Genomic DNA, 24,204 nt, shown 5'->3' on the forward strand with positions numbered 1-24,204 from the left:
TATGTGTATGTATTTAAATTCCCCTGCACATAATTGACCAGATTATATATATATATATATATATTGTATTAAAGTGATTTTCTGTAGAGATTCATTGTGGTGAGTCGTGATCAACATACCTCAAAAGATCCTTGGTTAATTTGAGGTCAGACATTTGAAGACTATTACAGTAGATGACTGTTAACAGGATACTCCATGTCAAACCATGCTGGTGAATGAGTAATAGAACCTTGTAGATGTCCAGTCAAACTCACGATCTTCCCTGGAGCACTAATATTACCCAACCTTCACCCTCAATGATTTCTTCCCTTGAAATTATATTTAGTGCCAAACGCATGCCTGCATACCCCTTTAATACGCTTCTAGTGTGTTCCTTGTGACCCAAGAACAGTGTAAAGCTGTGTTTATCTGATACTTTTCCCCAGATCCCCAGACAGCTCTACACAACCAGACCTGACAAGCTAGTCTCTGAAATGGTAGATTTCCATCACTGTATACCACACAACGAGGTAGGGGTTAAAATTCTGATCTTGGGCTCAGTTTGAATGTATCATATTGTCTAAGGGTAGACACAGGGTTGGGTAGGTTAAATTCTAAATGTAATCCATTGCAGTTACTTACTACCTTGTCCAAAATTGTAACCATTAACGTAAAAGTAATCCAAGAAGCAATCATATCATTTTTCAAAATGATCTAATCTGATTACAATATATTTTTTTCTGGTAACACAACTGATTTCAGCGACTGTTTTTTTTGTAATCACATTGCATGTAATCAGTTACTCCCCAACCCTGCGTAGACCTCAGTTGTCCAATATGTTTATATATTGTATTAAATACTTTCTAGGAAAAGCATTTCAAACCATTAGAAGGTAAGACATTAGTTGATAAGGTTGATTCTGATTTACTACTTAACCAAACCATAGTTTCTAATGCTGTTGAGCATGATTATGATTTAGAAAATGTCAAAGTAGTAAATCTGGCAGTGACATTGTCCATCTAACATGAGCATAATTACTTATTAATAGGAATACAAATGATAATTGCAATATCACCGCATGCTAAAATGAAATTATTCAAATGATTGTGTGCAAGATAACCTATAAACATTCATAACATGTATTGTTTGTAATATAGTTAAATAATATGTAATTAATCTGGACGCTATAATCAGCAGCTTGAAAGTCATTAAGGGATAATTTCACAACATTTAGCACTTATGAATCTTTCTTAAAGTGGTTGTTAATAATGACATACCGGTAAGTATGTACTGTTTAACTATTTTAATTGCGTTATATTTATATAATTTACTACTGTTTAGGGTATAGTTCATGTGTCAATATGATTACATATGTTACGTGCAAATTCTGACATGAAATAACATTTGATAAACCCTTTTTTCCACATGTCCACTTTTCAGACGTGGCGACCACCGAATGAGTACCGAACCTGTTGCCTGTTAAGGGCATCAGAAAACGAATGCTTTGAGGTAACTGTTCTTTGATGGCTAATTTCTTGGCACCAAGATTCTTAGTTGCTTTGAACTTCAGCGGTATACTCGAAATATATCTTGTCTCTTGGAAATTCACGTCATGGCAGTGGACTCATCAATTACTGGAATTACTGCATACATGGAGAAGTGTACCTGGAATTGGATGTTACTGGAATTACTGCATACATGGAGAAGTGTACCTAGGATTGGATGTTACTGGAATTACTGCATACATGGAGAAGTGTACCTAGGATTGGATGCATATTGCAGATGGTGTGTGGATATTACATGCTGGACTAGAAGGTTGTGTTAAGGTATACCCATCTATTTATACACAAGAGTATTTTCCTAACATTGAGTTGCACCCACCCCTTTTTGCCATCAGAACAGCCTCAATTCGTCAGGGCATGGACTCTTCAAGGTGTCGAAGGCAATCCATAGGGATGCTGGCCCATGTTGACTCCAATGCTTCCCGCAGTTGTCTCAAGTTGGCTGAATGTCCTTTGGGTTGTGGACCATTCTTGATACACACAGGAAACTAATGAGCATGAAAACCCCAGCAGCGTTGAAGTTCTTGACACAAACTGGCTCGCCTGGAACCTACTACCATACCCTGTTCAAAGGCACTTAAATATTTTGTCTTGCCCATTCACCCTCTGAATGGCACACACACATTCACAATTTGGCTCAAGGCTTGAAAATCCTTATTTAACCTGTCTCCTCCCCTTCATCTACACTGATTGAAGTGGATTTAACAATTACCATCAATTTGGAATCATAGTGTTCACCTGGATTCACCTGGTCAGTCTAGGTCATGGAGAGAGCAGATGTTCGTAATGTTTTGTATATTCAGTGTATATTGAAGGCTAGGAATGTTTTTCAGATACTGTATATCCTTGACAAAGGGTGTTTTTCTTTCCTCACAATGAGGTATTTATTTACAAATTGATACACATGGTGGTATTATGACCTTAGATGAGATGTTGCTTTAAATGTTATTCTAACCTTTGTTCAGTGTCCCAAAAAAGAAAATGAATGTAAATGTTAACGCTTTTTACTTCATTCATGTTGTTTAAAGCAGTATTCCTGTGTGTTATTTTAGCATAGTGTTGTGTAGATGCAAAATGTAGCAATACATCGGTGGGGAGAAAGTCAGTACTACAGTATACTGCTGTACGACATATTTCCACCAATCACGTGTGTTTTGAGTACAAGATCAAAAACACACTTGGTGCCCCCCCCACCCTTTTACATTTAATATTGAAAAATAAAGTATTTTCCTACAATATCTTAATTTGTGGGGGTCAATTTGTTATTTCATTAAATTGTTCACAATCAAAATTTTCCATCAACATTGTCAAAGTATTGTTATTTTATGATGATTATTAGAATATCCATTCAAAGTCTTTGGCTCTTTACTGCTCTTCACTTGGATCAAACAAACAGTCATCAGCCGTTTAGGAAGTACAAATAGAAGTAGTCTTGCTATTAATTACAGTATACACAATGATAAAAGGTAGACTACATTTATTTCCTATATTGCAGTGCAACAATCAGCATACAATAGAAGTTAAATTTGAAATGGAAAAATAGCTACAAAGATTACACTGAGGAACGTGTAATGTCAACATTATTTCACTATACAGAAAATAAACAAGGATATCACTCTCATTATTAAATAGTTAATTAATGATAACTGCTGGTCCACAATGAGATGACGGACTCATAAGAAAGTCAAATATCAGCAAATGGAGTCAAGTAATCTAGATATCAAACCTGAAGGACAAAGTATCACAATCACACGTACAAACGTTACAAACTTTCAACATGGTTATAGATGGGTTAGCAGCAATCTGACATCATCACGAAAAAGATGTACGCGCGTTTCCACGGGACATTCGTCAGCTGTGTTTGTGATTCTGGACGGCCAGATTGCTAGCAAGAATGACCAACTGCCTTGTGTGAAATTGTAAGTGGCTCGTTTCATCTCGTTCTTGGTACCATGTCTTTTTTTGAGGTGTTTTGACTGATTTCATGTCAATAATAATATGGCTAGAATTCGCTAGCTAGCTAAACAACAACTCACAATGTATTTGAGAGACAAGTGGTCATTGTGCACATTTATGTTTTCAATAAACATTGGAGATGAAATATAGCTTACATGTTGTCAACAATTTAAGCCAACACCGTCTGTTTCGCCCCATTGGTTGTGCATGCATCAGTTTTGTTGCTAAACCAACCCATCTATTAAAATAGTTTGACAATTGCATTTTATATTAGTGGTGAACAGAAAGCGCTTGGGAGTTCCCTCTATGAAAATACATTTACAAATGCCTACAAATCCTATGATTGAAAAAATGTATAAACTTCTTTTAAAAGGTCCACTGCAGCGGTTTTTGTCTCACTATTAAAATCATTTCTGGGTAACAATTAGTACCTTACTGTAATTGTTTTCAATTAAAATGGTCAAAAATGAACAAAAAAATAATTTAGCTAGGACTATCTGTGAGTGGTCTAAGTAGGGAGGGGAAACCGACAATTTGCTGTTATTGGCAGAGAGGTTTGGAACTCTCTTTCTTACTGGTCTATTAACTAATTCACCATTGAAGGCCACATGTACATCCCATCAAAACAGGCTAAAATTTCAGACGGTCATTTCAAACATCTCTTACACATTATCAGAATTTTCACAGTATTATTCCAACCTCATATTGTATCTTCGAAATATGTATAAAACACAGGCAAATCATGTTTTTGACTACACTGGGCCTCTTAGATGAGAATATATTGTGTCACCATGGCCTACAAATATAGTGCTTGAGGTTTCTTTCACCATGACATATTCATAGATAATAGGTAGACTAGGTAGACCTTCTCTGTCTCACTATTGTTTGTGAGATATGTTCTGATGAAGGTTGGCTGCCGGGAAAGCTCAGCTATAAGTAAATTACATTTGCATCTGACTGGATGTGTGCAGATACTTTTTCCTGTTTCTCCAACTGTGACAAAACAAAAAAAAGATATTCGTAAAGTGTATATTTTCACAGCACCCCAAAGTGTTTTGTGCTCCACTTAATCTATGAGAGTTGTGGGTTAACAATGACATGCATAATTCAGTATTAGCTAAAATTAAGATGTTATTGTAGATACAGTATAAAAAATACAAAGAAAGTGTAGTAACTAAATGTAACATGTCCCAGCATCACTGCAGCAACAAATAATCTGTTCTATTTGGACGATAACACTACTTATGACCTGCTTTATGCTGAAAAGTTAAACCCAAATTCCTAATTATACAACATAACATGTCGACACAATAAGTTATTCCCAGAGCCCATAAAGCCAAATACTTGTAACATTTATTCAATCAAATATAACAGTTCCAACAGTGCTTCGTTTTCATTTAGCAATGAAACAAGGAAGTGCAGCTTTGAAACATGTCTCAATAATATCAAATAGTTTTAAGGCCTCGAAGTAAAGATTTAATTTAAATGTAGCCATTGCATGAAGACGGGATGTATATTGGTCTTTATTTTCACACAGCAAAATAAACAAAACCCACAAAAATGACAAAAATCTACTTTTAAAAAACACAACAAAGAACTAAGTAAAACTTTGAAATGCCCTCGGTGAGATAACTAAGCGTTGACAGAGTTTGGGAAACGCTGGGCTATCTGTGCACATTTTGGTTTTAGCCCCAACATTACATAGTTAATTATTCGAATCAGCTGTGTAGTGCATGGGCAAAAACCAAAACATGTACCCCTTGGTTTGGGAGACCCTGCATTAGCCTGAAAGGCTGCTATGATAGAGGGTGCTTCTGCTCTTTTCCCTTTACTTATTGCCTTCCTACTGAGCCTATGGACATGGGTGGTCCCTCTGGTTCACTGGAGGAGGTTCTGTAGCATGGCTGTGGCATACGTGGGCCTGGCCTGCTTGCTTTCGATGGCGTTTCGCAGGTATGTGATCCCGTCGCAGCGTTCCCAGATCTCCTCAAACTGCCGAGGCAGGATCTCAGCCCCTCTCTTCCGGGTCAGCCCGGTCTCTTCCAGGCTTAGCTCACACATCTCCATGTCGTCTTTCCCTGAGGATGGAGGGAGGGAGATAGAGAGACACTGGCAGTCAAAACAGGATTTAATAGGGTAGGGAGAATGCATACACAGAGAATATATATGATTGAATAGGGATATTTTCAGGACACACGCACAAAACCATCTACTTGACACACTCATAATTACTCACCAACTAAATGTAATAACTAAAACATGCACTAATACATACTGCGCTTAGAGTTTCAAACACATCAATGTATATATCCAGAAGATATCAAAGCTGATCCAGCTGGAGGGACCCACCTGCCACCAGCAGGATGGGCTGCTTGTCTGGGTGCAGTTCCAACTGCCTGGCGATCCAGGGCCCGTCAAAGTGGGAATACCACCAGCCCTTCTTCTTGTTCTGGGGGTCCTTGTACTGGTCAGCGGGCCGGATGAAGGGAATGCGGAAGTATCGCTGCTGGCGGTTCATGGCCATCTCCTGCTGCTGGGTGGCCACGGCCGGGGCCGGATTCTGTTGGGCTGTAATGTGGCGGGTTTGACGACATTATACTGCCAGATATGATATTATGTGATTACATTTGGAATTACGGGTGTTTTTGTTTCGTAAGAGGAACAATCCTGTGTTGGTCCCGTGTGACTCAGTTGGTAGAGCATGGCACTTGCAACGCCAGGGTTGTGGGTTTGATTCCCATGGGGGACGAGTATGGAAAAAGAGTATGAAAATGCATGCACTCACTACTGTCAGTCACTCTGGAGAAGAGCGTCTGCTGAATGACTAAAATGTAAAATTTTATACAGAGAAGAGTCCATTAATGTTTGAAGCAATTTCCTCTCTGAAGTTAAGACCATGACTGAGTTGAAGGGGTGAATCTTTGGATGGTGGAAGTAAGCAAAAACATGAAACTCTGAAAATATGAGACATCAAAGATGAGATAAAATACACAAACACATGCCATGGGGGGAAGCCAGGTAAGCTGCTTACAAGGCAGACTTTCAAGAACTTGCTTCCTGAAACCAAACCAAAGGCAAAGTAAATGGGACCTTCGAGAAAGCTTTCACATCAATAGAGACATATGCAAATACAGGGAAAGCAACCAAATCTGTCTGTTCCTGGGATGAAAAAGAAATGAAGGGCAAACAAAGGAGACTGTAGCTTTCATGTGCGTGAAGAATATATTGACTTTAAAAGTGTTTTTTGGGGTACGAGGTGAATGCATCATGCTTAGCTGGTTTCCGAGCCCGAGATGAATGCATCATGCTTGGCTGTTTTCAAATCAAATCACATTTTATTGGTCACATACTCATGGTTAGCAGATGTTATTGCGATTGCAGCGAAATGCTTACGCTTCTAGATCTGACAGTGCAGCTGTATCTAACAGGTAATATCTAAAAATTCCACAACAAAACCTAATATCTAACAAATTCCACAACAAAACCTAATACACACAATCTAGTAAAGGAATGGGAGGAGAATATATAGAGTATAAAATATATGGATGAGCAGTGACAGAGCAGTTAAGATGTAATAGACAGTAAATAATAGATAGTGAAGGATACATTATATACATATGAGATGAGTAATGCAGGATATGGAAACATTCTTAGTGACATTATTAAAAGTGACTAGTGGTCCATTTTTTAAAGTGGCCAATGATACCAAGTCTGTAGGTAGGCAGCTGCCTCTCTGTGCTAGTGGTGGCTATTCAACAATCTGATGGCCTTGAGATTGAAAAACATCTTCTATCTCTCTGTCCCAGCTCTGATGCACCTATACTGACCTCGCCATCTGGATGGAAGTGGGGTGAACAAGCAGTGGCTCGGGTGGTTATTGTCGTTGATTATCTTTTTTGCGTTCCTGTGACATCGGGTGCTGTCGGTGTCTTGGAGGGCATGTAGTTTGCCCCGGTGATGCGTTGTGCAGACCGCACCCCCCACTGGAGAGCCCTGCGGTTGTGGGCGGTGCAGTTGCTGTACCAGGCGGTGATACAGCCCGACAGGATGCTCTCAATTGTGTACCTGTAAAAGTTAGTGAGGATTTTTGGTGACAAGCCACATTTTTCTGCCTCCTGAGGTTGAAGAGGTGCTGCTGCGCCTTCTTCACTACGCTGTCTGTGTGGGTGGACCATTTCAGTTTGTCCGTGATGGGTACGCCGAGGAACTTAAACCTCTCCACCCTTTCCACTACTGTCCTGTCAATGTAGATAGATAAGGGGCTGCTCCCTCTGCTATTTCCTGAAGTCCACGGTCATCTCTTTTGTTTTGCTGACATTGAGTGTGAGGTTATTTTCCTGACACCACACTCCGAGGGCCCTCACATCCTCCCTGTAGGCCGTCTCATCGTTGTTGGTAATCAAGCCTACCACTGTAGTGTCGTATGCAAACTTGATGATTCAGTTGGAGGCGTGCATGGCCTTGCAGTCGTGGGTGAACAGGGAGTACAGGAGGGGGCTGAGAATGCACCCTTGTGGGGCCCCAGTGTTGAGGATCAGTGGAGTGGAGATGTTGTTTCCTACCTTCACCACCTGGGGGCAGCCCATCAGGAAGTCCAGGACCCAGTTGCACAGGGCGGGGTCGAGACCTGGGTTCGATACCCAGGGTCTCAAGCTTAATGATGAGTTTGGAGGGTGTTGAATGCATCATGCCTGGCTGTTTTCCGGTCCGAGGTGAACACAACATGCTTGGCTGTTTTCCGGGTCCTAGGTGAAACAACATGCTTGGCTGGTTTCCAGGTCCGAGGTGAATACTTCATGCCTGGCTGGTTTCCGGGTCTGAGGTGAACACAACATGCTTGGCTGGTTTCCGGGTCCGAGGTGAACACAACATGCTTGGCTGGTTTCCGGGTCCGAGGTGAACACATCATGCCTGGCTGGTTTCCGGGTCTGAGGTGAATACTTCATGCTTGGCTGGTTTCCGGGTCCGAGGTGAACACAATATGCTTGGCTGGTTTCCGGGTCCGAGGTGAACACATCATGCCTGGCTGGTTTCCGGGTCTGAGGTGAATACTTCATGCTTGGCTGGTTGGAGCGAGTGGTCATGGTAGTGCACCACTAAACCCGATGAGGCGTCGTGGCAGCTGAGTCTTATTGGACGGGAGCTACAGTAGGTTTTAGAGCAGGGCTTTTTAGAAAACTAAGTGAATGTCTGAAAATAACATGTGGGTTATTTATAAAATGTGCATTAATCCTCCTCCATCATCATGAGAAGAGATGACGCCATGGAGACACCCCTGTTTTTACCGTCTAGGGCTCACTGGTGCATTGCTTCTTTTTCTTGCTTCTATTCCATGTTAATACGACAGGAACGCAAATGACTATTTCCCATTTTAAAAGTCAAGTAGTGTTGTCATGATACCAGAATTTTGACTTTGATACGATTCAGTTTAAATATCACAATACTCGATACCATCATGATACTCGATACCAAACTGATACCACAGCAAAAAAAAGAAGGCATATTAACCAAAGTGACAGAATGGCACTTGATCCAGACAGATAACTCTTCTCCCCCTACAATTGCTGGGCATCTTTTCGAGTAAATATCATTTCATTTGAAAAAGGTTACATCAAAATGTTTTAGAAACTGTTGATTAATTAATGCATACATGGCAATATAAATCATACACTCAATTTTACTTTGTTTTTTTACCAATCTAACTACATAACAGTAATCATTTATTTGAATGGTAATTCTCTATTGACAATTTGGGTAAATCAAGGCCTATTCACAATACAGGTGAATGCATATTCATTAGTAGTCTGTGCATGCATTGAGTTACTGAGCTTGTTTTGGCTGATTTCATTGGGCTTCAGATGACAATCTGTTTCTCTTCCATTTGGGACTTGTGTTGTACTGATCAACATTTGCATAGAAATATCTTCTTTTAGAAAAGTGTGCCCTGTCTCTTTAACCAGTAAGAACGTCATTGACAGGGCCGGCCCGTCAGAGCCCTATTCACACACACTGTTGGTTCAATAGATAATCATTGGAAGAAAGAGACTGATGAAGTGAATAAATAAAGTTTTGGTGGCAATCAGCTTTGAAATCAGCATATTTTGCGTTATGGTTTGCATATTATCACAAACAAAGTACTGATGTTCTAATAAGGGAAGTTATCCTACAAAGCTGGAAGCTAACGGCATCTTCTTGCATTGTAACGTGTTCTAGCTGGTAAGGACATTGTTTTGCCAATAGTTTCAACAGTTCTACATGCCGTGTTGCATTACTCAAGTGTGTTAACTTCTGTGCAGCATGAGGGAGGAGCTAACATGATGCAGACACCCAGCGCAGGCTAAGTGGAGCATGAGGGAGGAGCTAACATGATGCAGACTCCTAGCGCAGGCTAAGTGGAGCATGAGGGAGGAGCTAACATGATGCAGACTCCTAGCGCAGGCTACATGGAACATGAGGGAGGAGCTAACATGATGCAGACTCCTAGCGCAGGCTAAGTGGAGCATGAGGGAGGAGCTAACATGATGCAGACTCCTAGCGCAGGCTAAGTGGAGCATGAGGGAGGAGCTAACATGATGCAGACTCCCAGCGCAGGCTAAGTGGAGCATTATGGAGGAGCTAACATGATGCAGACTCTCAGTGCAGGCTAAGTGGAGCATTATGGAGGAGCTAACATGATGCAGACTACCAGTGAAGGCTAAGTGGAGCATGAGCGATACAGACTCCCAGTGCAGGCTAAGTGGAGCATGAGTGAGGAGCTAACATGATGCAGACTCTCAGTGCAGGCTAAGTGGAGCATGAGTGAGGAGCTAACATTATGCAGACTCCCAGTGCAGGCTAAGTGGAGCATGAGTGAGGAGCTAACATTATGCAGACTCTCAGTGCAGGCTAAGTGGAGCATGAGTGAGGAGCTAACATGATGCAGACTCTCAGTGCAGGCTAAGTGGAGCATGAGTGAGGAGCAAACATGATGCAGACTCTCAGTGCAGGCTAAGTGGAGCATGAGTGAGGAGCTAACATTATGCAGACTCTCAGTGCAGGCTAAGTGGAGCATGAGTGAGGAGCTAACATTATGCAGACTCTCAGTGCAGGCTAAGTGGAGCATGAGTGAGGAGCTAACATGATGCAGACTCTCAGTGCAGGCTAAGTGGAGCATGAGTGAGGAGCTAACATGATGCAGACTCTCAGTGCAGGCTAAGTGGAGCATGAGTGAGGAGCTAACATGATGCAGACTCTCAGTGCAGGCTAAGTGGAGCATGAGTGAGGAGCTAACATTATGCAGACTCTCAGTGCAGGCTAAGTGGAGCATGAGTGAGGAGCTAACATGATGCAGACTCTCAGTGCAGGCTAAGTGGAGCATGAGGAGTGAGGCAGACAAACATGATGCAGACTCTCAGTGCAGGCTAAGTGGAGCATGAGTGAGGAGCTAACATTATGCAGACTCTCAGTGCAGGCTAAGTGGAGCATGAGTGAGGAGCTAACATTATGCAGACTCTCAGTGCAGGCTAAGTGGAGCATGAGTGAGGAGCTAACATGATGCAGACTCTCAGTGCAGGCTAAGTGGAGCATGAATGAGGAGCTAACATGATGCAGACTCTCAGTGCAGGCTAAGTGGAGCATGAGTGAGGAGCTAACATGATGCGGCCCAGACTCCCAGTGCAGGCTAAGTGGAGCATGAGTGAGGAGCTAACATGATGCAGACTCTCAGTGCAGGCTAAGTGGAGCATGAGTGAGAAGCTAACATGATGCGGCCCAGACTCCCAGTGCAGGCTAAGTGGAGCATGAGTGAGGAGCTAACATGATGCAGACTCCCAGTGCAGGCTAAGTGGAGCATGAGTGAGGAGCTAACATGATGCAGACTCCCAGTGCAGGCTAAGTGGAGCATGAGTGAGGAGCTAACATGATGCAGACTCCCAGTGCAGGCTAAGTGGAGCATGAGTGAGGAGCTAACATGATGCAGACTACCAGTGCAGGCTAAGCTAACATGATGCAGACTCCCAGCAGGCTGAGCATGAGGAGGAGCTAACATGATGCAGACTCCAGTGCAGGCTAAGTGGAGCATGAATGAGGAGCTAACATGATGCAGACTCCCAGCGCAGGCTAACATGATGCAGACTCTCAGCATGAGCATGAGGAGGAGCTAACATGATGCGGCCCAGACTCCCAGTGCAGGCTACGAGGAGCATGAGTGAGGAGCTAACATGATGCAGACTACCAGCGCAGGCTAAGTGGAGCATGAATGAGGAGCTAACATGTTGCAGACTACCAGCGCAGGCTAAGTGGAGCATGAGTGAGGAGCTAACATGATGCGGCCCAGACAACCAGTGCAGGCTAAGTGGAGCATGGGTGAGGAGCTAACATGATGCAGACTCCCAGTGCAGGCTAAGTGGAGCATGAGGGAGGAGCTAACATGATGCAGACTCCCAGTGCAGGCTAAGTGGAGCATGGGTGAGGAGCTAACATGATGCGGCCCAGACTCTCAGTGCAGGCTAAGTGGAGCATGGGTGAGGAGCTAACATGATGCGGCCCAGACTCCCAGTGCAGGCTAAGTGGAGCATGAGTGAGGAGCTAACATGATGCAGACTCCAGCGCAGGCTGCAGGCTAACATGATGGAGACTCCAGTGCAGGCTGAGGGAGGAGCTAACATGATGCAGACTCCCAGTGCAGGCTAAGTGGAGCATGGGTGAGGAGCTAACATGATGTGGCCCAGACTCCCAGTGCAGGCTAAGTGGAGCATGAGTGAGGAGCTAACATGATGCAGACTCCCAGTGCAGGCTAAGTGGAGCATGAGGGAGGAGCTAACATGATGCAGACTCCCAGTGCAGGCTAAGTGGAGCATGAGTGAGGAGCTAACATGATGCAGACTCCCAGTGCAGGCTAAGTGGAGCATGAGTGAGGAGCTAACATGATGCAGACTCCCAGTGCAGGCTAAGTGGAGCATGAGGGAGGAGCTAACATGATGCAGACTCCCAGTGCAGGCTAACATGATGGACTCCCAGTGCAGCATGAGGGAGGAGCTAACATGATGCAGACTCCCAGTGCAGGCTAAGTGGAGCATGAGGGAGGAGCTAACATGATGCAGACTCCCAGTGCAGGCTAAGTGGAGCATGAGTGAGGAGCTAACATGATGCAGACTCTCAGTGCAGGCTAAGTGGAGCATGAGTGAGGAGCTAACATGATGCGGCCCAGACTCCCAGTGCAGGCTAAGTGGAGCAGGCACGGTGCTTTTCACCTAGAAGGGGGACATTGGCTGCTCTGATAGACAGACTTGATCTGTGAAACACATTTAACAAAAGTATTGTTTTACATGTTCTAGTATTGAAAAAGTATTGAAGTTTCAGGAATATCGTGCAGAAAGAAATAAAAAACAGATAAAAGAAACTGATAAAAAAGGATGCTACTGTAGAAAACGCGGAGTCCTTAATGGACACAAATTGTGATAGTGGGGTTAAGCCAGAACGTGTTAATGTCTGAACACAATCCTGGGTTGAGGAGCGCAGTCTACAGTAGTAGCATCCCAGGACAGGGAATCTCACTCACCGTAGTCAGTGATAGATTTGGGGGCCCTCTGCTCAGCAGCTGTGTCACGTTTCTTGTTCTTGGATTTCCAGGCGTGGTAGACCTTGAGACGGCGATGGAACTCCTCCCTGCATGCCGCCAGCAGCTCAATATCTACACAGGGTTGACAACAGTAAATTAAACATGTTTAAGGTTATAGGAGTAGGCCCTTCCATTTTATTCCACCATTAATGTAATATCCGTGAAACAAATATGGACTATTTTCTATCCCACCTTTACCAATAAAATATACACTGAAAAAAAATATAGACGCAACATGTAAAGTGTTGGTCCCATGTTTCATGAGCCGAAATAAAAGATCCCATACATTTTCCATATGCCCAAAAGATTATTTCTCAAAAATGTTTTTTACATCCCTGTTAGTGAGCATTTCTCCTTTACCAAGCTAATCCATCCACCTGACAGGTTTGGCATACCAAGAAGCTGATTAAACAATATGATCATTATTACACAGGTGCACCTGTGTCTATACAATGCCACAGAGGTCTCAAGTTGGAGAATGTAATTGCCATGCTGACCGCAGGAATATCCACCAGAGCTGTTTCCAAAGAATCAAATGCTAATTTCTCTACCATAAGCCACCTCAAACGTAATTTTAGAGAATTTGGCAATACCTCCAACAGGCCTCAACCTCAAACCATGTATAACCATTCCAGCCCAGGACCGCCATATCCGGCTTCTAAACCTGTGGGATCGTCTGAGACCAGCTACCCGGACAGCTGATGAAACTGTTGGTTGGCACAGTTTTTCTGACAAAACTGTCAGAAACTGTCTCACGGAAGCTCATCTGCATGCTCGTCACCTCACCAGGGTCTTGACCTGACTGTAGTTTGGCATCAGTGGGCAATTGCTCACCTTCACTGACATGCTGGAGAAGTGTGCACTTCATAGATTAATCTCGGTTTCAACTGTACCGGGCAGATGGCAGACAGTGTGTACGGTGTTGCATTTTATCGATGGCAATTTGAATGCACAGAGATACCGTAACAAGATCCTGATGCCCATTGTGATGCTCTTCATCTGCCGCCATGCCCTTCATCTTCCGCCATCACCTCATGTTTCAGCATGATAATGCACAGCCCCATGTCGCAAGGTCCCAGTTGGCCTGCATCCTCAACAGACATGTCACGCATTAAGCCTGTTTGGGATGCTCTGGATCGACCCATATGACAGCGTGTTCCAGTTCCTGCCATGATCCAGGAACTTCACATATACAATGAAGAGGAGTGGGACAACATTTCACAGGACAATCAACAGCCTGATAAACTCTATGTGAAGGAGATGTGTCTCACTACATGAGGCAAATGGTGGTCACACCAGATACTGACTAGTTTTCTGATTCACGGCCCTATTTTTTTTTTTTACGGTATCTGTGACCAACATAAGCATATCTGCATTCCCAGTCATGTGAAATGAATAGATTGGGCCTAATGTATTTATTTCAATTTACTAATTTACTTATATGAACTATAAGTCTTTGAAATTGTTGCATGTAGCGATTATATTTTTGTTCAGTATAATTTCTGTGAATCAAATGTGGAGTATTTTCTATACCTCCTTTACCAATAAAATGTTGGTTATATCGATATAGTTTGAACATTCACAACTGGCCCAATGGACAGTGAACAGGTAAGTCTACACTCACACACAGTCGTTGCAATGTTTTTTTTTATAAAACAGATATAACGATATGGGAAAATGCAAATGATATCGACACAGATTTTCCATATCGGTGCCCATCACTAGGTACACATGTAATAATATTCAAGGTAATCCTCAAGTTTTAATCTGCACCGGTCAGGAAACGACAAACGTTCAAATTGGTGAGAGAAAGCTGCAACAGGATGGGTGTAAATAATTCAAAAGGGCCGTGGAGAACGTAACAAAATCGTTACAACCCTCCAGATTTCATTTCCATCACAATTAATGCACTAGACAATTAGCCAGTTTCCCATCCACTCATATAGGGAACTTCAGGGCTGTGAACTAAATTAATCGGGCTATTAGCAGAACTGTTGGTCCGGAGCGCTCCCTAACTACCAGCTGGCCTATTCATCTGTTTACATGTGGATTCAGACAGACGGTAGGACTCTCCTCCATGTTTTACTACTGAAGCTGCTACAGAGAGCAAAACACTGTAATCCACCATAATGGTAATCATTTCATCGTCTGCCACCGGACTGCATCCTTATTAACGTAGCAGCTGTGCGTACACTCTCCCGTCGGCCCTGGTTGACAGTTTCGCCCCGCTGCAATTGGCTGTCCCTGAAAACTATAGGAGAAATCACACCAAGGCAAGAAACTCAAGAGCGGGGCGAAAAGAAAAAGAAACATACCACACTTTTGAAGAGGTTACATTACTGAAATCACGGCCAGATGTTCAATTATTAACAAAGGGGCTGAATTAATGATGGCGTGATTGATGGAGGTGCACAGAGCAGGATCAAGAATCTCCGAGAGCTCAACACCTTGCCTGTTTCTCCCAGGGCTTTTTCAGAGTAGCATAGTGAATGGATGGGGCCCCATGCTGTTAGTAGCCCTTCAGGGCTGGTAGTGGTGAGAGGGGTTGGGGGGAAAGTCTTACCGCACGAGGTGTTGATGACGTCCCGCAGCTCGGCGTATTTCCACTTGCTCAGGTCGTACTTCTTCACGCCACCGGCTTTGAGTGCCTGCATCTGTGAACCCCTGCAGTCTCGGCAAGCAAGGGAGAGAAGAGAGGAAGTCAATTTAATTGCAATTGAACATCTGACAGGTCCAAGGAGTGTGACGTCTCGGAATCCCAGCTCGGATTGGCGCACCATAGTGCTGTGGTCATGTTCAGACACTAAACTACTGGTAACAATCAGAGAAGTTATCAAGTGCTAAGTTGGGGGGGAAAAAGGGGGAAATCTGTCTGAGGGTAGCCGGACTGCATGTATATGCCCATTTCACCCTATAACCTACTCCCTAGTCCCCACCCACTAGGGCTGTCCCCTACTAAAAAGAGAAAGTCTGGTCAAAATGTTAAAATGTGTATCTTTCCATATGTGTTTTACTAAAATCAACTATAAATGCACTGAGCTCATTGTTTGACGAAATAAGACAAATAACTCAAGAGGGAGCCAGAAATCAAGATAACCTGACCATCCTCCCGCTCCTACTGGCTTTTGCAGGTTCTACTGTTTCTCTCCTGAAGTTGCTGGTTATACGCTACACGAGGAATCGGCAACCTTTCATGTGGAATTCCAATTTATCTTCCCATTTCTACTGATCCGCATGCCAGTTAGGGCTTTCATATGCACATTTTTGTGGAACAGTTTAATTTATAATAACGTCTTCGTATCTCAAAATCATTGTCATGTGATTTATCAAAATTCTATCAAAATCTAAATGAAAATTATACAAACCTAAAAAGTAACTTCTATTGCCATTTCCAACTACGTAAAAATATCCTATAAAGTCAACAAATAAAAACATTGTAGCCTGCAGGGAAAAAATATCCTGATAGAAATAAATATTCTATAAATCACATTGGCTACATTGCAACAAACTTGAAACATTGTATCCATTAACTTGGGTCCCTCCAGAAGCCGGAGCTAGTAAACTTGCAACATTATAAAATATTCTGGGCCAGTGAGCTCGGGACAAAGACAGCTGTAGGCTATTTGCACAAGGGATAAAAAGTAATTAGGTAGGCCTATTTTATGACATTTCCACTGGATCAGAGAGCTGGAAAGATTTATATGCCTACATTTGCAAGCGGGCCAGGTACCCTGTAGGCCTAATTCTATGTGTAGTCAGGTGCGTGTCCTTACTCAAAATTGAGAGGAGTGCTCAAAACAAAAGACAGTGACTAAATATGTAAGTGGAATTAAATAAACCAAAATGTTTCTCAAAAGTGTAGCATAGGTTGTGCACTCTACAAACAATGTGTCCACATCGACAGTGAGAACAGTAAAAGACTGGAATAATAATACATTTAATGCCTTAACAGAAATAACCGTAAACAAACAAACATTGTAGAACAGAAATTATAGGAATTAATGGTAAATGTACTACTAGTGATATACGTAATGGAGGATTGATAGACACTAACTATTCACACAATAAAGTTATGAAAAAATGAATGTGCACAAATTTCCTCCACAACGGATTAGTGTCGGGCCTCCACAACGGATTAGTGTCGGGCCTCCACAACGGATTAGTGTCGGGCCTCCACAACGGATTAGTGTCGGGCCTCCACAACGGATTAGTGTCGGGCCTCCACAACGGATTAGTGTCGGGCCTCCACAACGGATTAGTCTCGGGCCTCCACAACGGATTAGTGTCGGGCCTCCACAACGGATTAGTGTCGGGCCTCCACAACGGATTAGTGTCGGGCCTCCACAACGGATTAGTGTCGGGCCTCCACAACGGATTAGTGTCGGGCCTCCACAACGGATTAGTGTCGGCCTCCACAACGGATTAGTGTCGGGCCTCCACAACGGATTAGTCTCGGCCTCCACAACGGATTAGTCTCGGCCTCCACAACGGATTAGTCTCGGCCTCCACAACGGATTAGTCTCGGCCTCCACAACGGATTAGTCTCGGCCTCCACAACGGATTAGTCTCTGCCTCTACAACGGATTAGTCTCTGCCTCCACAACGGATTAGTCTCTGCCTCCACAACGGATTAGTCTCTGCCTCCACAACGGATTAGTCTCTGCCTCCACAACGGATTAGTCTCTGCCTCCACAACGGATTAGTCTCTGCCTCCACAACGGATTAGTTCACAGAGATGGGCGCGAATAAGACAGGTGTCTCGTGTGCCCCCAAAAAATGATATATTTGTTTTATACATAGTACCAGTCAAAAGTTTGTAGACACCTACTCATTCAAGGGTTTTTCTACATTTTGTACTATTGTACTATTGTCTACATTGTGGAGTAATAGTGAAGACATCAAAACTATGAATAAACACAATTGGGATCAAAAAGTAACCAAACAGGTGTTAAATTAAAATATATTTTATATTTGAGATTCTTCAAATAGGCACTCTTTGTCTTGACAGCTTTGCACACTCTTGCCATTCTTTCAACCAGCTTCACCAGGAATGTTTTTCCAAAAGTCTAGAAGGAGTTCCCACATATGCTAAGCACCTGTTGGCAGCATTTCCTTCACTCCGCCGTCCGGCCCATCCCAAACCACCTCAATTTGGTTGAGGTCGGGGGATTGTGGAGGCCAGGTCATCTGATACAGCACTCCATCACTCTAATTTCTTGGTAAAATAGCCCTTACACAGCCTGGAGGTGTGTTGGGTCATTATCCTGTTGAAAAACCAATATTAGTCCCAGTAATCCCGAACCAGATGGGATGGCATATCACTGCAGAATGCTGTGGTAGCCATGCTGGATAAGTGTGCCTTGAATTCTAAATAAATCACTGACGGTGTCACCATCAAAGCACCCCACACCATAACACCTCCTCCTCCATGCTTTACGTGGGAAATACACATGTGGAGATCATCCGTTCACCCACACCGCGTCTCACTAAGACACGGCGGTTGGAACCAAAAATCTCCAATTTGGACTCCAGACCAAAGGACAAATTTCCACCAGTCTAATGTCCATTGCTTGTGTTTCTTGGCCCAAGCAAGTCTCTCCTTCTTATTGGTGTCCTTTAGAGGAGGTATCTTTGCAGAAATTCGTCCATGAAGGCCTGATTCACACAGTCTGTACTTGAATAAACTATCAAAGTTCTTTACATTTTCTGGATTGACTGACCTTCATGTCTTAAAGTAATGATGGACCGTCATTTCTCTTTGCCTATTTGAGCTGCTCTTGTCATAATATGGACTTGGTCTTTTGCCAAATAGGGCTATGATCTTTGTGTTACAACACAACTGATTGGCTCAAACGCATTAAGGAAAGACATTCCAAAAAAAACATTTTTAAGGAGGTACACCGGTTCCGGTTGGAGCGAGTGGTCGCATCTGCACTTCGCTCCCGCGGGTAGTATAACTTTTTCATTATATTTCATTATAGCACAACGGTTTGATTTGTCTAATCTTAGCAATTTCTTCTCAGCTAGCTACATAGCCGTCTTTGTATCAAAGATAATTGCGTAATTATCGTATTTCGCCGTCCTAACGTAGTCTTCACTAGCCAGCTAGCTAACGTCCACTGATTAGCTGCACTGGAGAAACTATTACACTCAACTGAACGACTTGATTAGTGTAGTGTTAGCTAGCTACATAGCTGTCTTTGCTGTCTTCGTATCATCGTATCCAAGATAATTGTGTTGTTTAGGTTTAGAGTGTGTAGTCTTAGAGTGATTATCTTAATTTACCGAGGTTAGCTAGCCAGCTATTTGTCGTCCTTAACGTAGGAGACTCTGCTAGCTAGCCAACAGCTAGCCAACGTCTTCTGAATAGACTCAACAACCCGGTCGCATTCACAGGTAGTATCACATTTTCACTTCATTTCATTACAGTACAACGGTTTGATTTGTTTGATCGTAGCTAGCTACATAGCTAGCTACATAGCCGTCTTTGTATCAAAGATAATTGTGTAGTCTAGAGCGATTTTCTAGGTTCGCTAGCCAGCTATTGTCGTTCTTTTAACGCAACGTAACGTAAACAACACTGCTAGCTAGCCAGCTAGCCCCCGAATAGCAGCACTGCAGAAACTATTACACTCAACGGAACGACTTGACTAGTGTAGTGTCAACAACGCACCCACTGCCAGCTGGCCTACTTCAGCAGTTCTGTATCATTTTAATCATTTTAGTCAATAAGATTCTTGCTACGTAGCTTAACTTTCTGAACATTCGAGACGTGTAGTCCACTTGTCATTCCAATCTCCTTTGCATTAGCGTAGCCTCTTCTGTAGCCTGTCAACTATGTGTCTGTTTATCCCTGTTCTCTCCTCTCTGCACAGACCATACAAACGCTCTACACCGCGTGGCCGCGGCCACCCTACTCTGGTGGTCCCAGCACGCACGACCCACGTGGAGTTCCAGGTCTCCGGTAGCCTCTGGAACTGCCAATCTGCGGTCAACAAGGCAGAGTTCATCTCAGCCTATGCCTCCCTCCAGTCCCTCGACTTCTTGGCACTGACGGAAACATGGATCACCACAGACAACACTGCTACTCCTACTGCTCTCTCTTCGTCCGCCCACGTGTTCTCGCACACCCCGAGAGCGTCTGGTCAGCGGGGTGGTGGCACCGGGATCCTCATCTCTCCCAAGTGGTCATTCTCTCTTTCTCCCCTTACCCATCTGTCTATCGCCTCCTTTGAATTCCATGCTGTCACAGTTACTAGCCCTTTCAAGCTTAACATCCTTATCATTTATCGCCCTCCAGGTTCCCTCGGAGAGTTCATCAATGAGCTTGATGCCTTGATAAGCTCCTTTCCCGAGGACGGCTCACCTCTCACAGTTCTGGGCGACTTTAACCTCCCCACGTCTACCTTTGACTCTTTCCTCTCTGCCTCCTTCTTTCCACTCCTCTCCTCTTTTGACCTCACCCTCTCACCTTCCCCCTACTCACAAGGCAGGCAATACGCTCGACCTCATCTTTACTAGATGGTGTTCTTCCACTAACCTCATTGCAACTCCCCTCCAAGTCTCCGACCACTACCTTGTATCCTTTTCCCTCTCGCTCTCATCCAACACCTCCCACACTGCCCCTACTCGGATGGTATCGCGCCGTCCCAACCTTCGCTCTCTCTCCCCCGCTACTCTCTCCTCTTCCATCCTATCATCTCTTCCCTCCGCTCAAACCTTCTCCCACCTATCTCCTGATTCTGCCTCCTCAACCCTCCTCTCCTCCCTCTCTGCATCCCTTGACTCTCTATGTCCCCTATCGTCCAGGCCGGCTCGGTCCTCCCCTCCCGCTCCGTGGCTCGATGACTCATTGCGAGCTCACAGAACAGGGCTCCGGGCAGCCGAGCGGAAATGGAGGAAAACTCGCCTCCCTGCGGACCTGGCATCCTTTCACTCCCTCCTCTCTACATTTTCCTCCTCTGTCTCTGCTGCTAAAGCCACTTTCTACCACGCTAAATTCCAAGCATCTGCCTCTAACCCTAGGAAGCTCTTTGCCACCTTCTCCTCCCTCCTGAATCCTCCCCCTCCTCCCTCTCTGCAGATGACTTCGTCAACCATTTTGAAAAGAAGGTCGACGACATCCGATCCTCGTTTGCTAAGTCAAACGACACCGCTGGTTCTGCTCACACTGCCCTACCCTGTGCTCTGACCTCTTTCTCCCCTCTCTCTCCAGATGAAATCTCGCGTCTTGTGACGGCCGGCCGCCCAACAACCTGCCCGCTTGACCCTATCCCCTCCTCTCTATCCCCATTTCCGGAGACCTTCTCCCTTACCTCACCTCGCTCATCAACTCATCCCTGACCGCTGGCTACGTCCCTTCCGTCTTCAAGAGAGCGAGAGTTGCACCCCTTCTGAAAAAACCTACACTCGATCCCTCCGATGTCAACAATTACAGACCAGTATCCCTTCTTTCTTTTCTCTCCAAAACTCTTGAACGTGCCGTCCTTGGCCAGCTCTCCCGCTATCTCTCTCTGAATGACCTTCTTGATCCAAATCAGTCAGGCTTCAAGACTAGTCATTCAACTGAGACTGCTCTCCTCTGTATCACGGAGGCGCTCCGCACTGCTAAAGCTAACTCTCTCTCCTCTGCTCTCATCCTTCTAGATCTATCGGCTGCCTTCGATACTGTGAACCATCAGATCCTCCTCTCCACCCTCTCCGAGTTGGGCATCTCCGGCGCGGCCCACGCTTGGATTGCGTCCTACCTGACAGGTCGCTCCTACCAGGTGGCGTGGCGAGAATCTGTCTCCTCACCACGCGCTCTCACCACTGGTGTCCCCAGGGCTCTGTTCTTGGCCCTATCCTATTCTCGCTATACACCAAGTCACTTGGCTCTGTCATAACCTCACATGGTCTCTCTTATCATTGCTATGCAGACGACACACAATTAATCTTCTCCTTTCCCCCTTCTGATGACCAGGTGGCGAATCGCATCTCTGCATGTCTGGCAGACATATCAGTGTGGATGACTGATCACCACCTCAAGCTGAACCTCGGCAAGACGGAGCTGCTCTTCCTCCCGGGAAGGACTGCCCGTTCCATGATCTCGCCATCACGGTTGACAACTCCATTGTGTCCTCCTCCCAGAGCGCCAAGAACCTTGGCGTGATCCTGGACAACACCCTGTCATTCTCAACCAACATCAAGGCGGTGGCCCGTTCCTGTAGGTTCATGCTCTACAACATCCGCAGCGTACGACCCTGCCTCACACAGGAAGCGGCGCAGGTCCTAATCCAGGCACTTGTCATCTCCCGTCTGGATTACTGCAACTCGCTGTTGGCTGGGCTCCCTGCCTGTGCCATTAAACCCCTTCAACTCATCCAGAACGCCGCAGCCCGTCTGGTGTTCAACCTTCCCAAGTTCTCTCACGTCACCCCGCTCCTCCGTTCTCTCCACTGGCTTCCAGTTGAAGCTCGCATCCGCTACAAGACCATGGTGCTTGCCTACGGAGCTGTGAGGGGAACGGCACCTCAGTACCTCCAGGCTCTGATCAGGCCCTACACCCAAACAAGGGCACTGCGTTCATCCACCTCTGGCCTGCTCGCCTCCCTACCACTGAGGAAGTACAGCTCCCGCTCAGCCCAGTCAAAACTGTTCCCTGCCCTGGCCCCCAATGGTGGAACAAACTCCCTCACGACGCCAGGACAGCGGAGTCAATCACCACCTTCCGGAGACACCTGAAACCCCACCTCTTTAAGGAATACCTAGGATAGGATAAGTAATCCCTCTCACCCCCCTTAAGTTTTAGATGCACTATTGTAAAGTGACTGTTCCACTGGATGTCATAAGGTGAATGCACCAATTTGTAAGTCGCTCTGGATAAGAGCGTCTGCTAAATGACTTAAATGTAAATGTAATGTAAATGTTAATTGAAATGAATTCCAGGTGACTACCTCATGAAGCTGGTTGAGAGAATTCCAAGAATGTGCTGTCATCAAGGCAAAGGGTGGCTATTTGAAGAATCTCAAATATAAAATATATTTTGATTTGTTTAACACTTTTCCATATGTGTTACTTCATAGTTTTGATGTCTTCACTATTAATTGACAATGTAGAAAATGGTAAAATAAAGAAAACCCTTTGAATTAGTCAACCAACAGTCTATCGACCAAACAATTGACCAGTCGACAAATTGGGGTCAGTATGTTCCTGGGCTTACTTAAACCGTCTGCAGCCTTTCCCTACCCTCCTGCAGCTCTCTGCTGAGACCTCTAATTCAATAACCCGGCAGGCAGGACTTGGCTCCTATATACGGGTGGCCCTCCAGGTCTGTAAGGGTCTGTAAGGGCTTCTATGGGCCAAGGCTTTGGGCTGCTGTAGAGGGATCCTTGGGTGTTCTGGTGCTAATCCAATAGCTGACAATAAGATAACCTCGTGGGAGGAGGGCCAGCCTGGGCAGATAATAGAGCGACAGAAAGATGACAGGGAGAGACAGTGGAGTGTTTGGTGGTGGCAGCTCGTGGGGCTGAATGCTGGATAATTGACATGTCACCCCCTCAAAGGGCTCCTGGTGTAACAGGGATTGATGGTGAGATAGAGATTCTGAGGGGTGTTGGCCAACGTTGGAGGGATTAAGAGCTACTGTAACAAGGGCTTACAAAAGAATGCCTACTGAAGATGAGACGAGCAACTGATGGATGTCATGCCTTTAAGGAAGTTAGTTGAGTTCAAAGTGCTATAGCTGTTGTCAAACCACTGCGGACACAAAATCTGATTTTGTCCTAAAATAGACACACACAATCTGATTTCAAGATTCAATATATTTAACAAGATAACACCCTTGGCAAAAATGTCTTCATTTCCTATTGCTCACTAGGGTTTTTTAACTATTTTATAACGAACAAAACAATGATTTTCGGAAATGATTTGTTTGATTAATTTGGGTGATTCTGGTGATCGTGTGTGTATCTGGCAACAAACCATTTATCACCATTACCACCAAGCCAGAAGTTGACATTTTCAGGGCCATTTCCTATAAACACAATAATACCAGTGTACAAACATGACTGAACATTGTCTCTGAATCATACATATTAATACACAGGTAACTGCCAAAATAAAGGAAAC

General features: G+C 44.4%; 2 protein-coding genes across 4 annotated transcripts in view; one reads left to right on the top strand and one right to left on the bottom strand.

The window, feature by feature from the left end:
* LOC124002298 (interphotoreceptor matrix proteoglycan 1-like) overlaps nucleotides 1–1,962 on the top strand; it is a 40,169-nt gene extending 38,207 nt beyond the window's left edge. The window contains exons 17-18 of the mRNA XM_046309682.1: nucleotides 426–509; nucleotides 1,420–1,962. The gene's annotated coding sequence lies outside the window, so the exon portion shown is untranslated. The remainder of the gene's footprint in view (nucleotides 1–425; nucleotides 510–1,419) is intronic.
* Nucleotides 1,963–4,828: 2,866 nt separating this feature from the next.
* Nucleotides 4,829–24,204, bottom strand: part of LOC124001498 (unconventional myosin-VI-like) — a 111,471-nt gene continuing 92,095 nt past the window's right edge. For all 3 annotated transcript variants that reach the window (XM_046308317.1, XM_046308316.1, XM_046308318.1), the window contains 4 exons: nucleotides 15,659–15,759; nucleotides 13,036–13,167; nucleotides 5,847–6,065; nucleotides 4,829–5,575 (listed from right to left, as the gene is read on the bottom strand). In XM_046308317.1, the coding sequence (XP_046164273.1) occupies nucleotides 5,376–5,575; nucleotides 5,847–6,065; nucleotides 13,036–13,167; nucleotides 15,659–15,759 (652 nt within the window). In that variant the 3' untranslated portion in view covers nucleotides 4,829–5,375. The remainder of the gene's footprint in view (nucleotides 5,576–5,846; nucleotides 6,066–13,035; nucleotides 13,168–15,658; nucleotides 15,760–24,204) is intronic.

This window comes from Oncorhynchus gorbuscha, linkage group LG17 (assembly GCF_021184085.1).
Source record: "Oncorhynchus gorbuscha isolate QuinsamMale2020 ecotype Even-year linkage group LG17, OgorEven_v1.0, whole genome shotgun sequence".
NCBI classification, from domain to species: domain Eukaryota; kingdom Metazoa; phylum Chordata; class Actinopteri; order Salmoniformes; family Salmonidae; genus Oncorhynchus; species Oncorhynchus gorbuscha.